Below are 26,934 nucleotides of genomic sequence, written 5' to 3'. Positions count from 1 at the left end.
ATGCAATGACCCACGTAGCTGCAGTTTGTGCAATGCGCAAATTGTCTTTAAGTTAAAGAATCTCTCCTACCAAAAAAACATTATCACAACTAGACTTGGCAAAACAGCGGGTCGGATCAGGTCAATCGGGTTTGTAAGTCAATCAGGTCGCGGATCAAAATGGGTCAATCGGGTTTCGGGTTGGATCGAGTTGACCCGTATTTTTCAAACTTTTTTTTTTTTTGAAATAAATGCAATCTGTTAATTGTTTATGAGTTCTTTAACTGTGATTAGATTCTTACTAGTGATACTGTTATCACTTACCAATTATCACTAAACACTTGATACCTAAATTTGGTGCAACTCTTGTTCCAGCTTTCTAGAAACTAATTTTGGTATGATCTTCGATTTGTTTAAAGTAAATAGAGAAAATGAAGATGGCAAGTAAAAAATGACAAACTATAATAGAATACATAACATATTAAGTAAAGAAGAATAAGTAAATATTTTATAAGAATTACGCCTCAATTTCAATCTACTCAATGTTGATAGACATGGCAAAACAGACAGGTCAAGTTAGGTCAATCGGATTTGCAGGTCAATCAGGTCAGGTCAAAAAATTCTGACCCATTTTACCATGTCTAATATTCATAACCATCTAATACTCATGGAGGAGAAATAAAGAGATAGTCAATGATAAGGTCAGCTGATCACACCCATGACTCACCTATGAAGTAATCTTTCAAAGTTATAACTTGTTATAAATACCAAGTATTGTCATCGTTCAGTGACATACCTAAGTATCCAACACTATTTATTAAATCATTCTCTTCTAGCCTTTTTTAAGTGCATGAAATAAAATAGATTATAACTACGATATTTTCACTGCTAGGTATAATTTTTCAGTGTCAAGTTGAACTTGGTACAGGCTAGCATGTTCATAAAAAAAAGTACGGACTAGCTTAATATATATTATTGAGGAGGATATCCTGTCTGGTCATTAATTCGAGGGGTCATTGCAAGCTGTGTTCACTCAAAAGGTTTTGAATTGTCGATTAACAGAAGACAAAACAAACTTTTTTTATTGCATGGTATCTGTAGTCCTCCTTTGGAGCTAGCTAGAAGAGCATACACATATACAAAAAGAAACAAGGTAAAGTCCATGCATGGAATCACCAGCTTTTTTCCATAAACCTGTCATCATATCATACTTTATTTCAAAGATTCAGAATTTAGAAGTTTATTTCTTCTAACATAGAGTGTTTTTACTTTTTAGTGGCACAGACAATTTCTTTAGGAGACATGAACATGGAAGAAGCAAAAGAAAAGAGAGAGATTAACGAGAGAGAAGACTTAGAAGGGGTAACAATTGATTCTGAAGGGTGGAAGAAAACCCAGCAACCATGGAATAAGCAGATAACTATAAGGGGAATGGTGGTGAGCATCATGATTGGAACCATGTACAGTGTGATAGCCATGAAGTTGAACCTCACAACTGGGCTGGTTCCTAATCTAAATGTCTCTGCAGCACTTATTGCTTTTGTATTTATCCGATCATGGACAAAGATGCTAGAAAAGGCAGGGTTTGTGTCAAAGCCTTTCAGTCGGCAAGAGAATACTATGATACAGACTTGTGCGGTTGCATGCTATAGCATTGCTGTTGGAGGTTTGAGGCTTTAATATTTGTAGTTTTACTTTGCATCTTAGAAAATCTTAACCTTTCTTTTTTTTTTTTCAAGAACCTTTTAGACATCTTTTTTTCTCTTTTGGGCTGTAGGTGGATTTGCTTCGTATCTCTTGGCATTAAACAAGAAGACATATTTGTTGTCCGGGGTCAACAACGAGGGAAACTCAATAAAGAGTGTCAAGGAGCCTGGGTTTGTTTGGATGACTGGTTACCTCTTTGTAGTCTGCTTTGTTGGCCTTTTTGTCTTAGTTCCCCTGAGGAAGGTACATCTTCTTGGTGGTCTCAATTTTCATCTTCAACTTTGAAGGAATTAGAAAGTGCTTTTTACTTTATTTCAACACTAGGGGTTTTAATCATTACTTTATGAAGATTTCCTTTCTTCTTATTGATGACTAGTTCAACTTTTACTTGAGTTTCTACTCATTCATCATTTATGATTAAAAAAAAAAAAAAAAAAAAGTCTGGAAAGTTCGTCATTGAAATCAACACTTTTCTTTTGGGTGTGAGTGGGCACGGTTAAAATTTTCTTTTCTTGATCTAATGATGTATAAAATACTATATTATTTAAAATTTTAAATGATATAACATTAAATATATTTTTTTAATTTATAATATTTTAGATCTGTAACATTTAATTAACCTAGAACGTTCAAATGGAGATGACTTATGATCATTGTCTTTGGGATTGATGCTGAGTTAATGCTGATCGCAAAGTCAATGGATTTTCCTCCCACCATGATTTTTCCCTCCCCTTTTTGGACCACTACGCAGATCTCTACTTTTTTCTTATTGTATGTATGTTATTTCTCACTGTTCAACAGATAATGATAGTAGATCTCAAATTGACTTATCCAAGTGGCTTGGCAACCGCGGTTCTCATTAATGGTTTCCACAGTCAGGGGGATAAGATGGCAAGGTACACCTCTTCCATCGTCTTGATTGTTGAAAGAATGAAATTAAATACCTACAAATTTTACTATATAATTTTTACAAGAATCATGTTTGAGGGAAATTGTTAATAAACTATAATAGAAAAATTTTGAGTCCACTTTCATGAAAAATATAAAAAATTGTTAATAATATTTATTATTTTATCATTCTCTCAATAATCTAAACATTCAACTACAAATTTTACTATATAATTTTTACAAGAATCATGTTAACAGATATTTTTAGAGAAATTGTTAATAAACTATAGTGAAAATTTTTGACACTACTTTCATGAAAAATATAAAAAGTTGTCAACAATATTTATTATTTTATCATTCTCTCAATAATCTAAGCATTCATTTATTATATTTTTTAAATCAACCAATTATATTCTTTACTATGTCAGTTCATCACGGTTATGAAGTAAAATATGTGATATTTTTAGCATTTTATTTATTTATTATATATATTCTTGAAGTACACCAATTATATCATTGTGACATTATTTTGCAAACATTTCGTAGAAAAACCAGTAAAACCTTTAACATCTCTTCTTTTTCTTTTTTTTTTCTTTTTGCTATTAACAAAAATAAAGTAATACCTAAAAAAGGTTTTACAAAGTTTGTATATAAACAAAATAAATCAAGGGAAAAAATGCTAATCCAAACTGCGCAATTATTATCTCTGATTTTGTTATGACAGAAAACCACTAAAGAATCAAAGCTCAAACAGGATTTATTTTTTGCAGGAAGCAAGTGAAAGGGTTCATGAAATATTTTTCGATTAGTTTCTTGTGGGGTTTCTTTAAATGGTTTTTCAGTGGAAAAGATAATTGTGGATTTGGACAGTTCCCTACCTTTGGATTGCAAGCGTGGAAGCACACGTACGTCTTTGATTTATTCTCTGCTTCTTTGAACTGTACATGTTAGCGATACTATTTAGTATTTAGTTTATTAATATCGGATTTTGCAGATTCTACTTCGACTTTGGCTTGACTTATGTTGGAGCCGGGATGATTTGTTCCCACCTTGTAAACTTGTCTCTGGTTCTTGGAGCTGTGCTTTCCAATGGAATAATGTGGCCACTCATTGGTCGGCTTAAAGGACATTGGTTCTCTGAGAGTTTGGAAGAAAGTGACATGAAGAGTTTGTATGGTTACAAGGTCTCTCTCTCTCTCTCTCTCTCTCCATAACATACACGCATTCCTATTGGATTTTGCTACCCATGTTCTTCCATTTACTCTGTATTTTCTCTGCAGGTTTTCCTATCCGTTGCTTTAATCCTAGGTGATGGGATTTACAATTTCATCAAGATATTGGCATGCACAATCATTAACATCCATGGCAAATTCAAGAACAAGGACGCCAACATGGGTAATATAAGCAGCAGCCTTTGAATTTTCCTTTTCGTTTGCTGCTTTAGAAAAATTCTAGGACTACGAATAATTTCATACTTATTTTCACAACTATTCAATGTAACTGACTATAAGTGGTAGGAAAAAGAAAATAACGAGTCTATATAAAAATAACAAATAGTTAATTACAATCTACTACAGAATATTATGAAATTGGTTAATAACTATCTTAAAAGATTGATGAGGCCCGCTGCCCAATGCATTTCTAATGGTGATCAGAATAATTAAAGGTTGCATTGGTTTGTACTTTGTCGACCCAAACAACACATACTCAACTTGATTTTAAAAGCTTCATTGAAAGCGCCAAAACTAATGTAGTAAAATTTGTTGGCATCTTTTTGAAAACCCTCCACTCCACGTGGAATTGTACCCTGCCCTGCGTGCAGTACCTCAGAATGATATTAATTTACGTGTTAATACTTCTAACATTTTATATTCTTCTCTACTGTAGATGTGGACGACCAAGGGAACCCCATTGAAGTTTTGAAACAGAACGAAGTATTCCTGAAAGAAAACATTCCCATGTGGGTTGCACTCACTGGCTACATCATCTTTGCCATCGTATCTATAACAGTGATCCCACTGATGTTCCATCAACTTAAATGGTACTACGTTGTCATAGCCTATTTCCTTGCTCCATCTCTAGCATTCTGCAACGCTTATGGAGCCGGTCTCACGGATATGAACATGGCGTATAATTATGGGAAAGTAGCCCTCTTTGTCCTGGCTGCATTGAGTGGAAAAGAAGATGGTTTGGTGGCAGGACTTATTGGGTGTGGTATAATAAAATCTGTTGTTTCTGTGGCATGCACTCTAATGCAAGATTTCAAAACAGCACAATTGACTAGTACTTCTCCCAGAGCAATGTTCTTGAGCCAAGCCATTGGCACGGCGTTAGGCTGTATAATGGCACCCCTTAGCTTCTTCCTTTTCTACAAGGCCTTTGATGTGGGAAACCCAAATGGAGAGTTCAAAGCTCCTTATGCGTTGATCTACAGAAACATGGCCATTCTAGGTGTTGAAGGCTTCTCAGCTCTCCCTCGCCACTGCCTGCAACTCTGCTATGGCTTCTTTGCCTTTGCAGTAGGAATTAACGTAGTGAGAGATCTTGCGCCGCCAAAGATCGGAAAATATATGCCACTTCCTATGGTCATGGCAGTGCCCTTTTTAGTTGGGGCATACTTTGCGATTGATATGGGAATTGGGAGTTTGATTGTGTTTGTGTGGTACAAGGTTAACTCAAAGAAGGCCAAGTTGATGGTTCCTGCAGTTGCTTCTGGATTAATTTGCGGGGAGGGACTTTGGACGCTTCCTGCTTCAGTTCTTGCTTTGGCCAAAATTAAGCCTCCCATTTGTATGAAATTTGTACGTTCCTAGAAAAAGCAGTAGAAAGATTTGTGGGGAGAATAGTAACAACATTAAAGGGCACACATGGTTATGCACAAACTTGTTAGTTGTTAGTGCGAAGTGCAACAAAAATTATACAAAAGTGATCCGCAGAGAGCGGAACAGATTATATCCTTTCTCAAACGACAATAAGAATGCATCTTATTTCTTTCTAGGCTTGGCTGATCCCCTAGTGTCCCATGGGATTCCCTCCCTTTTTCTCTTTTTTCCACGGGACTATGGCTCATTAGATTTGAAGCAATGGCACAAGCAATAAAAAGGAAACACAGAGATAGGGGAGGGGGAGTTTCTTGGGTATGCGAACTTTCACAAACACATGGTACATCACTCCATCCCAATCTTAAAGGAATGAGTGAGCACACCAATAAACCTTGAATTTCACAAATTCGATGTACTGCATTAAGACTATAAATGGATCTTTGTCTGTGTAATTAACATGGCTTAAGCACGCCAGAAAATACCAGCCACTGATCACTTGATAAGTGTTTAACTAAAGCCTAAACACGTGATATGTGCCTAACTACTTGTTAAGTGCAGCATGACAGGCACTCTATGAAACAAGTCTTGCATAGGCAGAGCTAGTTAGGGACTAGGGAGTTCGAAAGCGGTTAGACAGTTTGTTACAAGTTAGCTAATCTTGAACTTGCCTTGAAGCAGTCTTATAACTTGTGTTGGAATTAATATAAATACTTGTAATCCGTTTATTATGCCTTTATGTTGAATGAAGCATTTTCCTCTAACTCTAGTTTCTTCTCATTATCCTTTCCATATATATTCCACTTACCAAACACTTCAAACATAATTAACCCTTGGCACCACTAGTAGAACTGGTACAGTCTAAGTCTTCTTTTCATTGTTTCTTTTTTCATTCTTTAGCTACGTACGCATGGGTTGTTGCTCCATACATGTAGTACCACAATTTATATTTGTGAGAATTTTGAGAATATTGAAATGGTACATAGAAATGCGTGAAGATCAACATTTATGTTGCAACATAAACTAGACTGGGGTGAAAGGTCCGTTTATTTTATTAATAAGTTGCACGCAAAGCCATGAAAAATAGGTCAATCCAATCCACAGCATGCTTTAATTACTCGCTTCAAATAAAAATGTGGAAGTGCCTTATTAAAGGGGTGAGAGATATCAATAGTACGCTATATCAAACAAACAAAAATTACAATAGCTGAACAATTGAGCAAGCCAAACCAATGACGTAGAAAAAATTGGATTTACCATGACACAGTCCCAAAAAATTTTATAATACAATAGTTTCATTCTAGCAACCACATGTCAATAAATTACTTGTTAACAATCTCAACAAAAACAATGCACTGGTAGCACATCTAATGAAAATGATCAACCAGTTATTATACCTGCCAGAACATCACTCTTACCACGTGCGAATATTGTGTAAACTAGACGGATTGCATCAAGCCATCCATCGAGGGATTCCCACGAGTCAGCAACCTATAAAATCAATGAGAAAATAAATATAAATTAACGGGTGCCCTACTTAAAAATCCAGTGCTTCAATCCACTTTTTTTCATTTGAATAAAGATCCTAATATGAATAGTGACCATACTGATTCACTGAAGAACAATAAAACATAATTGTTTTCATCTCCCATATCTTCTAGCAAATTAAGGGAAGTGATAAAAATCTTTTAGGTAATCTTTTGCAAAAGAAAATTTTGAAGACTAAAAAACGAGTATTTTTTTCTTTTTCTTTTTTGCTAGGAAAAGAGTCAAGGAATTTGAGAATGGCATAGAGCATATAGCTCAGTTTAGCTCAGTCTCTTAAATATTAAAGTGCTGTATATGTTTAGAATTTACAATTTAATAGGAGATAAATTCAACATCAGAAGAAAAAGATTCATATAATGGCATCTTATATGCTTAAGATATAATAAAGACCAGTACGCAGAAAGACAATAAAATTTCAAATATTTCTAGAAACCTGCAAGCTTAAGATTCATATATAAGACCAAAAATGAACAATAAAAAAATGGAAAGCATGGTGCATTCTAAGTTCCTGATATATAGGTCGCTAGTCACATAATATCTGAGCCTGATCTTAGATTTCATCCATGTAATATAACCTATATAACATGAGTTTAAAACCAAAAAATCCAACTAATAGAATTAGGAAAAATGGGTGACAAAATGGCATAATTTTTTATTCATCTAGATTCCTGACTTTAAATTTTAATTTGTTACTCCAAGCGTCTCAAAGAGTAATTGAATTGCAGAGTCCTACAGTTTGACATTATAAAGTACTAATCATAACATGCAAATGCTAAGATAATCTTTGTATGGCCAAAAATTATCATGTTTGCTTCCAATGTGCTACAATGTGACATTCATAGTATTAAACTCCAAATCATAGTATGCAAAATCAGAGATCTTTGGATGGCTAAGAATTATCAGGTTTGAGCTTTTTATTTTTTATTTTTTAAGTAAATTCTAAATTACAACACAAGACAATTTAAATATAATATTCTCATTGAAACACAAATCATAATGCTTACCATGAAAACTTGCCCATGAATTGTATCAATGCAGAGGCCAGCACCGGGTGGTAAAGTCAGATCTGCACATGCTGATACAGAAACAATATCTGGAATGTCAACTCCGATGGTCCTTTTGTCCATATTCACTGCATCTCCTGATCTTCCAGAGAGGCTTTGTGCTGATTGTTTTTGCTCAATTTTGCTTATCTGGTGAGAGGAAAAGCAAGAAAAGAAAATGAAGAATAAAGAAAGAACGATCCTTAAGTACAAATGTACAATTTTTTTTTTTCTTTTTTGATAGGTAAGAAAATTTTTATTGATATCAAAAATGCAAAGTGTTTACGATTGTAAACACACAGCAAAGAAACAAATGTACAATTGTTGATATGCAGATTATCTTATTACTTTTACCATACAACAAGGAAACACATCAAAGTTTACCTGATAAAGCCCTTCATGAGTCAAAAAAAATTGTGATCGTTTCCAATCACTATGTGGTGCAACTGGTTTCCCAACAGGTGGTGCAGTCAGATACCCAACTTTAAGATGCGGCAAAGGTAGCTGTCAAGAGTTGAGTTCTGTCAACTTTATTATATAAATAATGATTCCCTCAACCAACATCATTGAAACATACACAGAGACATGCTATTGTTTGATTGAAGAAATAATCTAATTTCATTAGGAAAAATGAAATTATCTGTTAGCTTAAGTTCTTGAACTTGTTGTATTTGTTTCTTGTTCAGAATGTTCACCATCATGAACATGATGTTCAATTCCTTGACTAAAAGTTTTATTACCTACCAAAAAAATAATCTAATTTCATTAGGTATGCTAAATGTACCATTGTGAACATACAATCAACCACAATATCAAGAAGAAAAAGAGGCATGACATGTAGGGGGAAGGGGGGATAAAATAATGGCAGTAATCTTAGTTGAACAAGTGAGGATTGAAAAAGTTTCGGGGAGGAGTTCCAAAACTAGGATGGACTGAAATATTTAGTTCCATTAAGGGTTTCTGTCACGAAAACCAGTTTGGTTGTTTTGTAAATGCTGCAATATAAGTCACACAAGAATGGCCTTATAGCTCAAACTAAGGACAAGCTTGATGCATGGGATTAGTAGGGTCAGAACATCACTTGACAGCCATAAAAAACATGTGCCAAATTTATATGCATATTTCTCAACCTAATATTGAACAACTTAAGAAAGAAAGGTAAATGCTAGAAATTGATTTCACAACTGACCATATACCCAAATTATATGGAGGCAGCCACAAATTTTTTTTTTAATAAAAAGGATAAAATTCACTTCACACCTTTAAGTTTGAAGTCATTCTAGAATGGTCCCTTAATTTTAAAAACTTGCCATTTACACCATCGACAATTACAACATTGTCAATGTGCCCCTTCTGTTATGCCCATCACATTTTTGCTGTTAACCTACCTATAGACAACTCTCTCTTTTTCTTTTTGTATACTATTTTCTGTTCAAAGTTACATTGTTTTTGGGTGGGTTAATGGCTCTAACGGATGATGACGGCAGGGCACATTGACATTGTTGTTGTAATACTTATATGAGAGTAAATTGCAATTTTTCATAGTCAATAGATTAGAAGCATCCCTAAATTTATATATATATATATATATATATATATAGCTTTGAGGATGAAATAACTCTAAAATTATTATTCCAAAAAGTAAATACTAACCATGGAACGCACCAGCCGCAAGGCACTGCTGTAAACCTAAAACATCATTAGAACATCAATGGAAAAATGAAACCAATGTACGCATCAATAGAACATCAAAAAATAAGGGCAAAGAAAAATATGTTTATTGCAAGACCCTTTAAATCTCACTCCAGATAAGTATTTCTTTTTTCCAACTCTGGATTTCTTAACTGGTTCATGTTTAAATTGAAGACAAATTTTTGTTACCTAAGTACCACAAACAAAATTGTTAGAAACAACAATACATAACGCTTACTGAGTAATTTGGTTTCAAGGCATGAGCAGCTGCAATGTAGATGGCAGATTGGCTATACAATTCATCTTTAGCATTGACGGATCCCCCAGTTCGTAATGTATCCTCTGCTAAGCCATACTGCAGATAATCACTCTATGAGTTTGGGATTTATACTTCACTCAATTTGCATGAGATTCTCAGTAAGAGAAATATTCATTGCGATCCAATGATTCCAATTTAAAGATACTGAATAGAAATATATAAAATTACCTTTTAAATGGATAAGTAGAGAATATATATATAAAAAAAATTCTTGATAGAGTTACTTGTTAATTTTTTTTATATTAGCATGTTATTTTACATTAGCATAAGAGTGCGTTTGGTTGGGGAGATTATTGGGGGGATGGAAAATGGGGGAGAGAAAATGGTATTTTTGAGTGTTTGGTTTAGAGAGAAAAGGGGAGGAATTTTGGTGGGGCCCAGATGAATTTGGGGAGAAAGTAGGGAGAATTTGTGTGCCTTTTTGCTTCAGCCATGCAATTACATTTCTATCCTCAATTTTTTTTTCTTCTCTCCGTGTGTGAGTGCATTATCTCTCACTCCTCACTTTCAGTACCTTTGGATTCCCAACCTGATCCTTATTCTGTCTATGTTCATCACTCCATCAATGGCATTATTGTCTTAACTGTTTGTGTGGACAATATTATTATCTCCAAAAGTAAGCCCACGAGTAATACTGATTTAGAAAGCTATTTGAATAAGCAATCCCACACAAGACCTAGGTGCTCTTCATTATTTTTCCAGTATTGAAGTTGGTTATTCTTCTCAGGGCATCTTTTTGTCTCAAAGGAAATACATTCTTGATCTTTTGTCTAAGACTGGTCTCTCGGATGCTCAACCTGTCGATACACCTATGGACCATACAGGTAAACTTGATGGCAAGCACAGTGATTTGTTTCCTGATGTTGTCTAATAACGACATTTGGTTGGGAAGTTGATTTGCCTTACCATTACTACTTTTGAAATTACTTATGCAGTTGGTATGCTTAGTTAATATATGCATGCTCCCTGTCAACCTCACTATGCAGCCATTTGTCGTATCTTACATCATTTGAAGGGTGCTCCATGACAAGGATTGTTGTACAAACTCTCTATTCTCTGTTTGAGACAGGTTTTAGTGAAGTTGATTGTGCTGGTAGTCATTTTGATAGATGGCCCACCTCTGGCTATTATACCTTTATTGGTGGTAATCTTGTTACCTGGTGCAGTAAAAAGCATAATGTTGTTACCTATTCTAATGTTGTAGCTAAGTACTGAGCTATAAGCCCATACTGCTTCCGATATGTAATGAGTTCAATCTCTCCTCCACGACCATCTCTTCCTTCATTGTCCAATTGCTAAGGATCTATGGTTTATGGTTCTGGGTTTATTTGGAGTAAGTTGGGTTATGCCAAAGTTTGTTGTTGAGCTTCTAGCTTGCTGGCAAAGTCAATTTGGTCATCATTGAAATGGTCATATATGGATAGTTGTTGGTCATCATCGAAATGGTCACTAGATGTGGTGCTTTGTCTTTAGAATTTTTGGGATTTCATGGGTCCCCTCATGTATGGTGTTAGATTCTCTATTTGGTTGGTGGAATTAGTTGGGGAAGCATTCATCTCACATTTGGAATTTAGTTCCGTTGTGTTTGATATGGTGTATTTGGAAGGAACGCAATCGGCGGACATTTGAGGATTTGGATAGATTCAATGACCAACTGCTTGCTTTCTTTTCTGGTTTCCTTTTTGATTGGGCTAGGGCTTGGGGAGTCACATCTAGTGATTCTCTTCCTTTGTTCCTTAGCTCTCTTCTTCTTTGTAACTAGTGCTTTTTTATGTTTTTGCTTTTCCATCTTTTTTTGTACTTTTGATATGCTATGTTGCACGGACACAAACACAAACACGAACACGAACACGGGGATACGGTAATTTTTGAAAAATAAGGACACGACACGGCGGGGACACGGCGGTTAAATAATTAATTAAATTTTATATATAGGCAAATTTTTTAATATTTTTAGACAAAATACGTTTATGTTTAGAATTTAAATTATGTAAGAACTACAAATAAGTAAACTAACACCCAAAGTAGTACAATAGTACACAATCTTCAAGCACTTTTAGTATTCATTTTAGTAAAATCACCTACAATATTTAACTTTAATAAATAAATAAAACTATAGCAGGACACACAAAAACAAATTTATAAGTTATAACTAATATAAAAATAAATAAATAAATAGGACAGAGGGCACACAGGCCACAACAGCAGTTAAAAACAAACAAAAAACAAAAAACAAAAACAAAACGCGTTATAAATAAGTGAGTAATAGTACATTCAAATTAATATCGGAAAGAAAGAAAGAAGAAGAAGAAAAAAAAAAAAAAAACAGAGAGAGAACAGAGAAGAGAATCAAGAGATCGGTCCACGCCGAGAGAGAGAGAGATTGGAAAGGATAGAAGACAGAGGGCACGGCGTCAATGTTGGAGCTCGCCGATCGGCCCGATCTAACTCCGGCGAGAGACAGAGGGCAGCGGCAGCGACAGAAGGAGGGTGGGTTGAGAAGAACTTGAGATGTGGTTTCAACTTTCAGTCTAAGAGACTCTAAACTTGCTTTATTATTTTAGGGTTATCACAAAATCAATGGTATTGGTAAGTTCAACTTTCAATCTAAGAGACTCTAAACTTGCTTTATTATTTTAGGGTTATCACAAAATCGATGGTATTGGTAAGTTCACCAGTCAAAATCTGTGATTTTTTTTTTTTTTCACTGCTGGCGTGTCAGACACGTCGGAACTGCGTCGGCGCCGTGTCGGAGCCGTGTCGGAGAAGCGAAAAAAAAAAAGGGACACCGCCGGACACCGAAATCTGGCGCGTCGTCCCCGTTCTGGTGTCCGACACATGTCGGACGCGGACACGACGCCAAAAATGGCATGTCCGTGCAACCTAGTTGATATGCTGGTGCTACTTTGCATTTAGCATTTTTTTGAATATACATCTTTCTTACCTATCAAAAAAAAAATTTGTTCGATGTGGTGTTTTTAGAGGGAAAGAAATAGCAGGTGCTTTAAAGATAATGAGAGATCCATGCCAAACCTCAAGTTATTTTTCTTTAGAACCTTTGGACCGATTATTTGCTTGGCGAAACCAATCCTTATATTCAATTCTTGATTTACTTGATTTATGTAATGTACTTGATTTGTTCACCCCTGTACACTTCCTGTGTACTTGGGTGTTTCTTTTTTGTTATCAATAAATCTTATTTACTTATCAAAAAAAAAACAAAGACAAATGTATTGGGACAATCAAAGTACTATATTTTTTGCTAACAATGTTGTGTTTACTAAACACATAGACGTTGACTTTCACTTTATCCAAGATAAATTGATGAAGAAACAAATTGTCACTCACTTTGTTCACTTGGATGATTAGTAAAATGATATCTCACAAAGCCATTAACCTGTGCCTCCTTTAAGCAATTATCTTTCAAGCTGGGCATGTTGATTTGCCTGCTCTAGCTTAAGGAGAGTGTTAGAGCTAATTGTTAATCTTTATATTAGCATGTCATTTTACAATAGCATAAGAGTTTTATTATAAGCATACCATAAACTCTAATAGAAATATGTGCTAAGGTTAGGGATTGATTACGTACTCTCTCTCTCTCTCTTTGTGTGTGTGTTTTTATTTTCTCATTTTCTCTTTGTTAACCCTCAGTACCTAATATCTCATATTTTATAGCTCAACTGTAACAAATATAAGATCATGATATAGAAATATGGAATGATAAGTTAGGAACTGACCAAAACAGTTCCAAGGTTGTAAATTGCCCGATGGAAGTCATATTGCAACCGTATTGCTGCACGGAACTGCATATGAAGACCAGTTAAAGATATCATAAGAGTAGAACTCATGGAAATTATTCCTAGACATCAGATGTATAATAATCCAAGCACTTTGATCTCTCTTTTGTACCTTACTAATTGCAGTTCTTACAATTGTTTGCTTTTCTCGTGCTGGAACAATTGCACTGAGTTCCTAAATTTCACATTAAAACATAAAATTAATCAAACTTCCCAACATAAACACAGATGCTGAAATATTTGGAAAAATGTTGAAATACTCTCAGCACAGGGAACAGAATAAGATGTAAACTTAGAAGAGAGAGAGAGAAGAAGAAGAAGAAGAAGCCAATTTTTAAGTAAATGTCAATGTAACTAAAATACCTGCAGAGCAAGTCCCCAATTATTAAGTGCCTGAAATAGATTTCACATGGAGTTAGAACCAAAGAATCCAAACATAAATGATTGATTGTGCTTTTTGATGCATTGAAAGGGGTTTCAGTAAGGAACCATAGAATTGGTAAGAAAAGAAGGGCAGACCTCAATTAAAATGTTCAAGTACCCCATATGAAATCATAATACTAACTTAACAAGCCAATATCCTTATGGGTCAATGGCATTACCCAATTCTTTCCATAGGGAGAGCCTGGGTTCATATCCCCTTTATCCAGCTTGTTGTGAGTTTAACAAACAAACAAAAAAGCACTTATAAAAAAAAATTACTTGCTTAACAAGTTTATTCATAGATACCTGAGGACTGTTCCAGTTGAGTTGGACAGCTTTTTCATAGTTTTTTGTAGCCTGCAATATCAAATTAAGCAAAATGCACTTATATGAGCATTATGTTTTGTTTAGGAAAAATATTGATTTTCTTTTTTATTTAACAAGAAATAGTAAATATTTTTATATGGTTTTTATTAATTTAGAGAAAGTATACGGTAGAGTGCCTAGATGTGGTGGTTTATATATATATAAAGGAGCTACAAGAAATTATATTAAGGTTAAGGATATGTATGGAGCTATAATTAGTGTGAGAAGAAATGGAAACTTCCCAAATGAGTTCCTATCACAATAGGTTCGGCATCAAGGATTAGCTTTAAGTTCATATCTCTTTGTATTGGTCACGGATGAACATACTAGACTAATTCGAGATGAAGTTCATTGGTGTATGCTTTTTGTGGATGATATAATGTTATTTGATGAACCTAGACATGGAGTGGATGCAACTCCACGCCAAATTGGAAATTTGGAGGGATGATTTAGAATCTATAAGTTTTAGGTTAAGTATAATTTATTACAAGGAAAAACAAAGATGGAGGGGGTTGTAAAACTTGATAGTCAAGAGATATCAAAAAGGGATAGCTTTCGGTATCTTGTATCGATAATTCATAAGGATAGAGAGATTGAATAGGATTGAATCCTTGAATAAGAGCAAGGTGGATGCCTAACTAAAATAAAAATGTTAAGATGGAAAAGTGGACGTAGAAGAAAAGATAGGATACAATATGGAGAAATTTGTTTAAAGGTATACTTGAGATAGTTTGGTCAAATGCAAATAAGAGCAATCAATGCACCAGCAAGGAGTGATTTTATTCAAGTTGAGGGAACAAAAAAATGTAGAGAAACACTAATACTAGTAATTAAAAAGACATGTAAATTAAGGAAGTAATATAAGTATGATTTTGGATAATATAGAATGGTGCAGAAAAATACATGTGGTCGACCCAAATTAATCTATTAATCTATTGAGGATCCATACCCCAAAGTTTTGGGACCAAGGCTTTGTTGTTGTAGAGTTTTTTTTTTTAAAGAGAAGAATAAATAGTATAAACAACTTAGGTGGTAGACATGAATGTTAAATATAAGGAAGAGAATTTTTGTCAAGCATCATTAATGCCTATACGGTGACTAGAGGATTATTTTCTATCCACAGTGCTTTCATTTTTTGGTGTTTGTGTGTGTACCAAAAGAAAAACACAGTCGTATTCTCTTCTGAAAATTATATCCATATCCAGGCCAAAGTCAGCTTGACACAACGGCAGCAGCAGGCAAAAGAAAAACTAGAGATGGGCAATGGATGTTTCAACATATGGAAATCAAAACTATGACTGACAACTAAGATCATATAATCAAACCTGCTTCCATAGTTCTTCAGCCTCCTTTGTACGACCACGCATTTTTGCCCGATCAGAGATCGCTATAGCCCAATTATAGAAAGCCTTGCAAGTAAGATAGCATATTACTTTTTCACATGATATAGATCATAAATAGAAACTTATACAGAAGTATCCATGTACATATGTACAAACATGAAAAATAAGATCTGCAAAGTATGGAAACTGTAAGATGCCCCATTTTAGCATAATTCCCTTAGATTTTACCAGGAAGAGTACTATATATTTATATATATATATATATATCTCGCAAACTTGGGCAATCCAAAGACCCAATTGACAACAGATTACATGGTCATAGATATCCAAAGCGTCTGGCATAATTACTAACAGATGCACTCTAAGCATCCTCCGATTCTCCATGCAAAAGGCTCCCCACCCCAAGTTTGTTAAATGGTATAGATGTTGTACATAGCAATCGTGCTGGTTGCTAATACTACTTCTCAAATCCCATTTTCACCAGTCATTTAATAAGATTGTCAAGTGCATAAGGAGTTGTGAACATACATCATGAAGCGTAGGGCAGAGATGGGTAGCCTCATCATACTTCTTACAAGCTTCCTCAAGCAAAGCATCTTTAGAAGGTGAAGTAGAATCTTGACTAACATTATCTGCACTTTCCTGCATACAATATGAGAATCATGAGACAAAGTAAAATGCACTTTTGAGTAAATACAGTGCACTAAAATAACAGTAGCAAACAGACTTTCTCCATCACAATAAACAGGGAAACTCACACTTTACAGTAAATAATTGGATGAAATAACCCAAATGTCGAATATCACTTTGTGTTTTATATTAAATATGTTAACCCCATTTCAGGTCAAATGTAAATTTTAGTCAAGGAAACCTACTGTAACAATTCTCCTTAGAAATCATGACCTAAATAACCAGATTAGGAGTTCCTCAACCAAAAAAAATAAAAAAATAAAAAAAAATAAACCAGATTAGGAAAGTGCCTTTTCTCACTATAATGTGCCCCAAAAACACTCTTGAAATACATCATGGTCATGAATGTATTACAGATAATAAGTTAAGTGGGATAACACCAAATCTGTCTGGTTGAAATTTTAGGAGAGTGAGAGAATAATTAAATCCATTGATGTTAAAATTATAAGAATAAAATGAGATGGTATTTTGGACCTGAAGAACCAATGCCCAATTGTATAGTGCATCATAATCTTCTGGATTTCTCTCTATTGCAGAAGCATACCTACAAAATTTAAGTATAGATAAAAATTAATAAAAAAAAATTGGAAAAGCAAGACTCTGAAACATCCTAATGATCTGATTGCATATAGATTTCCAAGTGTAAGCCAGTGCTTAGACATATTATACATCATGTAAGAATTCTGCTAGGACACAATGAACACAACCAATTAATACTTGTTTTAACAGTGAAAAGAAGGTAAAAATAGGAAAAATGCCTTCCAGGTTTTAAGAATGACAGTACCTCCTAGCAGCAAATGTAAGAATCCGTTGGCGAGACCGACCTTCCTCATCTACTCCCGTGACACTACTAATTAGGTCCATGGCAGCATCATTTTGATCCACGTGTTGCTGTGGGCTTTCTTGACTAAACAATCAAAAAGCAGAGAGTAAAAAAATGAAGTTTTTGGAGAAGAAAATAAGTATACATCAAAAGTTAAGACTTCATACTTGTAGATGAGTTCGAGAAGAGTACTACAACAGGATAATTTATGAAATATGTATGTATCAAAACAAAATGGCAAACCACCTAATCAGAATTATAGTTTCAGTAGTAATTGATGGGTCTGTTTGCTATTTTGAACTTGCTACCAACTCAGATTTTATGCATAGAAAATAGGACTGCATACGCTTGTAGAGTCGGGCACCAAAAAAAAAAGAATCATTGCAGATTCAGTAGCATCTAGAGATTTCAATATATACAGTTCTGGATAATTGTTGTCAGCTATACTTAACTAGACACCACAAAGCTAATTTTGGCAGAGCAACCAAAAGCAAGTAATGGTGTTCGTAGTTTTTTTATCGAATCCAAATTTTTTCAACTGGTGGTAGAGGAAGGGGGACAGTTTTTTTCCTTTGAGGATTTTTGAGCGGAGTAGGTACTTCATGAAGTCAGTCTTCATGGGTAAGAATGTGGCACCTTGGCTGATGAAGAGTATAGAACAGATAGTCGTTGGGATCAGTCCGAAGTATTTTTATTCGTTCAAGGAAGGTGATTTAGCCTACACCTTCCAACGGAGCTCCAATTCTTTTGGCTTGTTCCTACTGTTGACTGAACTTAAAATTGGTGGGTCTAGGAGGTCCATTATTATTCCAGTAGGTAGAGGAAAGAATGGATGGAGGGTTTTTGGGTTAGAGTTAAGGAAGATGTTGGAACCTGAAAACTATGTGAACGGTGGGACTGGGCAGCTAAAATTTGTGGCTCAGCTTCATAAGGTTAACTCAGGGGTTCAACCTTTTAAATCCTTTGCAAATATGGTGCGTGGGCATGAGGTGCAAGTCAGGGGTAGAACCCAAGAATTAAACAAAAAATGTTGAGCGAAGCGCCGAAGTGCTTACCAGGTCCAACGACCCTAGAAGGTAGAGTTGTGGGTGCTAGGCGCAGTACAGAGGGGTTGAACATTGGAATGACAAATCTGGTAGAAAATAAAAGGAGATCTCTGTTGCATTTCAAATCAAATTGGATTGAACATGCTTATGGAAAAAAAAGTGAACTGGGGAATTCTAACTGGGCAAGAAAAAGCTTGACAATAGAAGTGATTGGGGAAAGAAAAAGGAGGGTGGCGTGGAATAAAGGTGATCTGAAGAGTTCCTTATGGGTATCAAGAGATCAAAGGGAGCATGCGTCTAGAGGTTCAAAGGTTCACAAATTCCCTAGGGTTGGTTCTGTCCAAGATGGTCCTCTAGTGGGCCTTCCAGTGATTTCTTTTCCAGAGCCCACCAGCCCAAGTTGGACGGAAGTGGGTGAAAGCCCAACTATGGGGGACCCGAGATCTTTAAGTCTGGAAGCCCACGCTTTAGTGTTGTCCGAAACAACTCACAAAGCTTCGCTTGCTTCGGTTGCTCTAGACATCTCTGAGGAGTCACCGGCGCCACCGGAGAAGGCTAGCACGGCGCAACAACAAGCTCTGATGTTGACGGCGGCGAGCTGTTCGGCGAAGGCAACGGTGATGGAAGGAATTCGCTTTCCCGATGGGTTTCACGCCAGGGCTTCACCGGCGACACTGGATGGGGCTGTTTCAGCTCCTTTCCACCCAACCGAGCATTTGGGTTGCCATGCGGAGACGTCAGCAGAGGATGAGAGCCTTATTTCTAGTGGGCTTTGCGCCGTTGACTCTCCGTTCACACTGGGTAAGGCAATAACAGAGGGTGACAGGGCTTTAAAAGGCCTTGAGCTATCCAATTACATGCTGAGCCCTCCGAGAGTTGGGATTGAGGATTTGGGTGTGCCGGGTGGAGATGAAGGTGGTCAGGTTGAGGGTGCTAGTGATATTCAGGGGTTAGACACCTCCCAGCAGGCTAACCAATTGGAGTTGGCACTGACTGAGGGCCTAGGTGATGTGGTTAGTTCTTCCCCCTTGATGACTATTAATCCTCTGGAGTTGGTTGTGACCGCTGAATTGAATAGTAATTCTGAGGTGATGAGGTTTGATAACACATCCAATGTCTCTAATTGGGTGAAACAGAGACTTCCCGGTTTCGGCAAGATGATGGGGCTCCCTTTGTGTCAGCATAAGAAGAGGTGTACTATGCTGTTACAAAGACTTGAGACAGAGTTTAAGGCAGCCAATCTAGTGCACAGGAAAGATGCTGCCCACCGAAAAGCTGTCTCCAAGGATAAAGGGAAAAGGGAGTTGAGGAATTTGATTTCCTCGGTTAATTATGATGGAAGATAGTTTTCTTTGACAGCATTTCTGAGGTTGTAGTAGGGAGTTTACAGTTTCAATGAAGTTAAAAATGATGTCATGGAATGTTCGAGGATTGAATGATCTGCATAAACGTTTGATAGTTAGAAATTTATTACAGGAATGGAATTGTGATGTAGTTTGCCTTCAAGAAACTAAGCTTGCAGGCATGGATAGACAGTTGATTAGCAGCTTGTGGAGTTGTGCCTATATAGACTGGGTAGCGTTGGATGCGGATCAAACAGCTGGTGGGGTTTTGATGATGTGGGATAGGAGGGCTTTAGAAAAGCTGGAGGTTATGGTAGGTCAATTTTCCGTATCAGTTCGGTGGCAAGGTTTGGGTGATGGTTTTATTTGGGCATGTTCTGGGGTTTATGGTCCGAATGATAATAACTTGAGGGGGCAGATGTGGGATGAGTTGACTGGAATTTAGCAACTTTGGGAAGTACCTTAGTGTTACATAAGGGATTTCAACATTGTTCGTTTCCCAAGCGAACGGTTGGGGGATCACGTATTACCCCAGCTATGGAGAATTTTTTTGAGTTCATCGAAGAGCTTAGCTTGATAGATTTGCCATTGGAAGGAGGGAGTTATACATAGTCGAGTGGTTCGGATCAGTCTTCGATGTTTAGGATAGACAGGGCTCTGGTTTCTTATAATTGGGAGGATCACTTTCCGGATGTGACCCAACGGGTTTTACCTCGCCCTATTTCAGACCACTTCTCCATTTTAGTGGAGACAGGAGGGATATTAAGGGGGAAAAGTCCTTTTAGATTCGAGAACATATGGCTTAAGACGGATGGGTTCAAGGATAGGGTTCACTCTTGGTGGAATCGATATTCCTTCTCAAGTACCCCTAGTTTTGTCCTTGCCAAGAAGCTGAAGGCTTTGAAGGAAGATCTAATTCAGTGGAACCGGAGTGAGTTTGGAAATGTAGAGCGTCAGAGAAAAGAATTGTTGGAGGTTTTGAAATTATTGGATGTTAAGGAAGGGGAGTTTGGCCTTTCTAAAGGAGTTAGGTGAGAGGGTTTTGTTGAGATCTCAAATACAGAACCTCATCTCATTGGAAGAAGTCTCGTGGAGACAAAAATCGAGGTTGCTTTGCATTAAGGAAGAAGATAACAATACCAAATTTTTCCACAAGGTGGCCAATTCTCGTAGAAGATATAATCATATTAGTATGTTGGAGGTGAATGGGGTTATTTATGAGGACGAATCCGAGATGGCAAACCAAGCTGTATAGTTTTATAAAAATTTGTACAAGGAGACAAAGGAGTAGAGGCCTTTTGTGGAAGGCTTGGAGTTTGATCAAATAGAGGGGTTGGAGAGGGACTGGCTCGAACGGAGGTTTGAACAGGAGGAGGTTCTTCGAGTGGTTAAGAAGTTGGAAGGAGATAAAGCTCTAGGTCCTAATGATTTCTCTTTGGCTTTCTATCACCATTGTTGGGGAGTTGTGGAAAGAGATGTCTTAGCTGTGTTTGAAGAGTTTTATCAAAGCTGTGTTTGAAGAGTTTTATCAACACAGTAAGTTTGAAAAATCCCTTAATGCAACCTTCATAGCCTTAATCCCTAAGAAGAATGGTGCCCCCAATATTCGAGATTTTAGACCTATTAGTTTGGTGGGGAGTGTTCACAAGATTTTGGCTAAGGTATTGGCTAACCGCCTGAAAGAGGTTTTGGATCAACTGATATCTGAGTCTCTGAACAGTTTTGTGGGCGGTAGACAGATACTTGACTAAGTTCTTATTGCTAATGAGTGTATTGATAATAGGGTGAAGAATAAGATTCCGAGGGTTATTTGTAAATTAGATATTGAGAAAGCCTACGATCATGTGAAACTGGGAGGCTCTCCTTGATTTGTTGAAGAGAATGGGCTTTGGGGTGAGGTGGTGTAGGTGGATCCGCACATGCATATCTACAGTCCAATTTTCTGTCTTGTTTAATGGGTCTCCTGTTGATTTTTTTGGGAGTTCGAGGGGTTTGAGACAAGAGGACCCACTATCTCCCATGTTGTTTCTGGTTATGACGGAGGTCTTCAGTAAGATGATGAAAAGAGCTGAAGGAGTTGGTTTGCTCCAAGGGTTTAGGCTGCTGGTAGACAAGGTGGAGGGGTAGGGGTCTCGCGTCTTTTGTTAGCAGATGATACAATTCTGTTTTGCGATGCAAATAAGGAGCAGATTCTACATGTTCGGATGCTTCTTCTTTGTTTCCAGGCAGTGACAGGTTTAAAGGTTAATGCGTTAAAGAGTGAGATGGTTCTCATTGAAGAGGTCCCTAATGTCTTTGTCTTGGCAGAGATTTTGGGATGCCGGGTTGGATCTTTGCCTATGACCTATCTTGGTATGCCATTGGGGGCGTCCCATAAGTTTCCCACTGTTTGGAATCCTATCTTGAAGAAATTTGAGCGTAAGTTGGCCGGTTGGAAGAAGATGTATTTGTCTAAAGGCGGAAGACTAACGTTGCTTAAAAGCACTTTATCTAGTCTTCCCACTTATTATTTATCTCTTTTTACCATCCCTACGCATGTGGCCAATAAAATTGAGAGGGTGCAAAGGGATATCATGTGGGGGGGACTCCAAGACTCATTTGGTGGGTTGGGACAAGATGTGTGCACCTTTGAAAAATGGTGGGTTAGGAGTTAGGAATTTAACTACTTTTAATAAAGCCTTATTAGGGAAGTGGCTATGGTGGTTTGGGATTGAGGAGACAAGGCTTTGGAGAAGGGTTGTAGCTTTAAAGTTTGGGGAGGAATGGGGGGGATGGTCATCCAAGCTAGGTAGAGGGGTACATGGGTGTGGCTTGTGGAGAAGTATCCACATGGGTTGGGAGGACTTTAGCAAAAATATTCACTTTGAGGTGAGGGTGGGAGATAGAGTTAAGCTTTGGACAGATCATTGGTGTGGGGATTCTCCACTTCAATTGACTTTCCCGAGTGTGTATGGGATTGCATCCAATCAAGAGGCATCAGTGACCTCTTCTCTTGAACGGTTGGGGATAGAGGAACGAAGAAGCTGGGATGTTCATTTTATTCGGAGACTTGATGATTGAGAAATGGGTGGGGTGGATGAATTTCTCCGTACTTTGGACTCAAATCTTCCTCCCTCTGTGAATGGAGATCGTATGCGAAGGAAGTTGACAAAGAATGGGGATTTTGATATCCGATCATTTTACAGTAAGTTGAGAAGTCCATTGCCCATTATTTTTCCTTGGAAAGGCGTTTGGAAGGTTAAGGTTCCTCGGCGTGTTTCCTCTTTGTGTGGACTGCTGTATGGGATAGGATCCTTACAAGTGACAATTTAAGGGGTAGAAGGATGGATTTTGTTGACTGGTGCATCATGTACCGGTGTAATGGGGAGACAGTAGATCATTTATTACTTCACTATGGTAAGGCTAATCGGTTGTGAAGTTTGGTGTTTAGATCTTTTGGGATCTCTTGGGTCTTGCCAAGATCGGTTGCGGGTACTCTTTTTGGTTGGTGGAATTGGCTTGGAAAGCATTCGTCTAGCATTTGGAATTTAGCTCCTTTATGCTTAATGTGGTGTCTTTGGAGGGAGCGAAACAGGAGGACATTTGAGAACATGGATAGTTCGGATAACCAGCTATTGGATTCCTTTAGTGGCTCTCTGTTTGACTGGTCTAGGGCTTGGGGACTCACCTCTAGTGATTCTCTCCCTAGTTTTCTTAGTTCTCTCCTGTGTCATTAGTATCTTTTCTTTTCTTTCTTCTTTCTTCTCTTTCTTTTCCCTTTGTATTTTCTCTCTGCCTTATGTTTTTTTTGCATAAGGTAGTGTTCTTGAATATATATATCATTATTACTTATCAAAAAAAAAAAAAAACCGCAATCTCATCTCATTGCAAATTCAGTTGGATCTAGAGATTGCACATATACTGTTCTATATTAATTTTTGTCAGCCATACTTAATTAGATGCAGAAAAGCCTAATTTTGACAAAACAACCAAAAACAAGTCAATCATGGCAGCAATCTCAGGTCAACTGTTCTATATGATGTTGTCAGTGATACTTAACTAGACACAGTGAATCCTAATTTTGACAAAACAACCAAAAACAAGTCAATCAAAGCAGCAATCTAACACCATTGCAAATTCAGTACAATCTAGAGATTGCATAATCATTTCTTTTGAGGAGTGATCACCTCTATGAGTGCATTCAGTTTGATGTGGGCTAAATTTGATTTTGGCATGATTGTTGGTGTAAGGATCAGCCTTTGAAGCTGCTGTTTCCTGTACTGTTTGAAACCACTGTGGATAAGAATGCTTCTGTGGAATCATCTTTGGAGAGACTTGAGGAAGGGGGGAGGAGGAGTTCGCATGTGGAATTCAAGAGAAAGAAATTTTAATGACTGGGAGATTGATGCGGTGGCTTCATTTTTCCATCTATTAGATTCTCATATTCCCACCAGGGAGGGAAGTGATAGGATGAGGTGGAAGTTAATGACTAGTGTGGATTTCACTGTTCGCTCTTTTTATGAGTTTTTATGGAGCTCACCATCAATGTCCTTCCCTTGGAAAGCCATTTGGAGAACCAAGGCTCCTAGGAGAGTTTCTTTCTTTGTGTGGACAGCGGCTAGGGGGGAAATTCTTACCTGCAAGAACCTCATCAAGAGGGTTACTCAGTGGTGAGTTGTTGTTGTATGTGTCGTTGTAGTGGGGAGACCTTGGATCACCTCTTGATTAATTGTAATGTGGCCTCTAAGTTTTAGAGTTTGATATTTAGGATGTTTGGGGTTCAGTGGGGTACTACAGGAGAAGGTTCTTGATTTATTAGGTGAGTGGCAGAGTAAGGGACCTAATTCAGCAATCTGGAATCTTACTCCATCATGTTCGATGTGGACTATATGGAAGGAGAGAAATCGGCAGACCTTTGAAGATGTGGAGTGCACATCAACACAACTGCAAGCATCCTTCGTTAGTTCTCTTTATGAGTGGTCCTTATGTCAGGTCTCACAGATACTAACTCTATTCATTCATTTATAGATTCAATCCACATGTAGATAGTTTTCCATTTGTAATTCTTTAGGCTACTTTGTGACCATTTTCACAAGGTAATCTCGTTTCAATAAAATTATTTTTCCCTATTAAAAAAAAGATTGCACATATACTGTTCTATATTAATTTTTGTCAGCTATACTTAACTTGATGTAGCAAAGCCTAATCTTGACAAAACAACCAAAAACAATTCAATCAAAGCGGCAATCTCACAACATTGCAAATACAGTATGATATACAGATTGCGCATATACTGTTCTATATAATGCTGTCAGCTGTACTTAACAAGACGCAGCGAATCCTAACATTGGCAAAACAACCGAAAAAAATTCAATCAAAGTGGCAATCTCACAACATTCCAAATTCAGTAGGATCTAGAGATTTCATTATATACAGTTCTATGTAAATTCTGTCAATCAGAATTCAAATTTCAACGAAAACACCGGGATCATATCTTTAAAAAGCTCATCAAACAGTAATTTATTCAACAGTAATTGAATTTGAATCACTTTGATTTCAACTAATTCCAAAACAATGAGATCTATCATTTCCACTCTATTAGCTAAATTAAGCGCGTATTAGTGTTGAATTTGAAAGAGTTAATCGAAAAGCTGACCTGTAAGGCGAGGTGGCATCGGTTTCTTCGGTTTTCAAACCGTGGAGCAACTCTCTCATCGTGAAAGTTCGGCTCCCTTCGTCTTTGCGCAGCTCCGGCTTCGAAATTTGAGCCTCTTTGTCCGTTGCGTTCTCGGATCCATTGGATTGGATCGGACTTGATTTCGGATCTTCGGGATTTGGATCCGCATCGGTGATTTCTGGTTCTGGTTCTGGCTTCGGTTCTGGAGCCTCTTGCTCTGGTTGTGATTCAGGCTGAGGCAGTGGGTCTGATGGTTTGGGTTGTGGTTCTGGTTCTAATTCGGAATTCGAGTTTCGTTCGGGTACGACTCCGTTTTGCAATTCGGGTTCTTCTGGGGTTGTAGTGGACATTGTGAGGTTTTTTTTTTTTTTTTTTTTTTTTTGGGGGAATTATGGCAATGAGAAAGGTGAATGGAAATGCAAACTTGCAAAGTGAAAGGGAGAGCTTAATTAAAACAAAAGAGAGAAAATTTAACGTACTCTTCAGTCTTCACTGTTTCGAAGTGAAGCTACGATTAAAGGGTTCGTTTTTTGCATTTTTAGAAAATGGATTCCTATTATTTTTACGGGATTTATTAACGTGTAGCTTAAAGTATATATTAGTAGGTTATTTTAAGAAATTTTTTTATGAAAAAATGAAAAAATAATTAACTGTTTGGCACTGTTGATCCAAAAGCTTACTAACTAAATACTTTTAATTCCTAAAATTTTAAATGAATATTATAGGCCGTTAAAGTTTATAAAAAAACATATTGTATAAAAAAAAAATGTAAAAAATAAGTACTATAAGTCCCTTAATTACCTTCTATTAGTTTTTTTTTTTTGTGTATAACGGAATTTTATGTGTTTAACGAAACGATGACAAATCATTTTTTTATTCACATGACAACTATTTTATTAATAAAAAATTACATGTCAGATTCAAAGCAACCCATTTGTATTACCCACCCAGTTCAATCAAGTCTAATGGATCTCTCGCTCAAGTTCCTCGCAAGTCTAATGGATCTCTCTTTCCCAAGTCAAAACCGGTTTGAAAAACTCCAAACGTGGTCTGGTCACCAGCCTTCTTTTCTGTCATTGTGATCTCTCCAAGTTGCTTGTCAAGACTGCAACTCTAATGCAAAAGCGTTGCCCCTAGGAATTTTATGACCACCTCTTTATTCTTGGTTTGTTCTTCATCTTTGATGATATTTTGTAGTTAACTTCAACTTTACATCATCAGCTAGGTTGTAGAATAATTCCACCGAATCAAGATCTAAAGCCCTAACTAGAAAAGAGACTGGATGGATTCAAAATTATCCTCAATTACAAGATTACAGTTACTGGGTAGATCCCCTAACTGTTGTGAAGAATACTCAAATCTCCATGACAATCTAATCATGAAATTCATACACACGGAAGAATATGATCCTTCTCTACTTCAATTAAACCGGAGAGTTAATTTTATGATTAA

The 26,934-nt window shown here is 36.8% G+C and overlaps 2 protein-coding genes across 3 annotated transcripts; one reads left to right on the top strand and one right to left on the bottom strand.

The window, feature by feature from the left end:
• The first annotated feature begins 701 nt into the window (after positions 1-701).
• LOC115975191 (metal-nicotianamine transporter YSL1) lies at positions 702-5,862 on the top strand. Of its 2 annotated transcripts, none has more exons than XM_031095889.1 (8): positions 702-1,132; positions 1,256-1,645; positions 1,757-1,929; positions 2,488-2,582; positions 3,345-3,479; positions 3,569-3,758; positions 3,855-3,969; positions 4,462-5,862. In XM_031095889.1, exons 2-8 carry the CDS (start codon positions 1,282-1,284, stop codon positions 5,385-5,387), a joined length of 1,998 nt encoding a protein of 665 aa, XP_030951749.1. In that variant the 5' UTR covers positions 702-1,132; positions 1,256-1,281; the 3' UTR covers positions 5,388-5,862. The 2 variants fall into 2 exon arrangements, with proteins under 2 accessions (XP_030951749.1, XP_030951750.1); XM_031095890.1 differs by having other exon boundaries at positions 786-1,132; positions 1,264-1,645.
• A 657-nt stretch (positions 5,863-6,519) lies between these two features.
• On the bottom strand, positions 6,520-26,042 carry LOC115975192 (protein HLB1). Its single transcript, XM_031095891.1, has 14 exons — positions 25,462-26,042; positions 17,399-17,521; positions 17,089-17,158; positions 16,453-16,566; positions 15,907-15,990; positions 14,522-14,572; positions 14,156-14,185; positions 13,905-13,967; positions 13,733-13,798; positions 9,915-10,031; positions 9,638-9,673; positions 8,369-8,488; positions 7,946-8,134; positions 6,520-6,884 (listed from the first exon to the last, which is right to left on the bottom strand). The coding sequence occupies exons 1-14, from the start codon at positions 25,830-25,832 to the stop codon at positions 6,774-6,776; spliced, it is 1,545 nt and encodes a 514-aa protein (XP_030951751.1). The 5' UTR covers positions 25,833-26,042; the 3' UTR covers positions 6,520-6,773.
• Between the last annotated feature and the right edge of the window lie 892 nt (positions 26,043-26,934).

Source organism: Quercus lobata, chromosome 2 (genome assembly GCF_001633185.2).
Source record: "Quercus lobata isolate SW786 chromosome 2, ValleyOak3.0 Primary Assembly, whole genome shotgun sequence".
Lineage (NCBI taxonomy): Eukaryota > Viridiplantae > Streptophyta > Magnoliopsida > Fagales > Fagaceae > Quercus > Quercus lobata.
The sequence above is the reverse complement of the archived record's forward strand: the minus strand, read 5'-3'. Positions and strand labels throughout refer to the sequence as shown.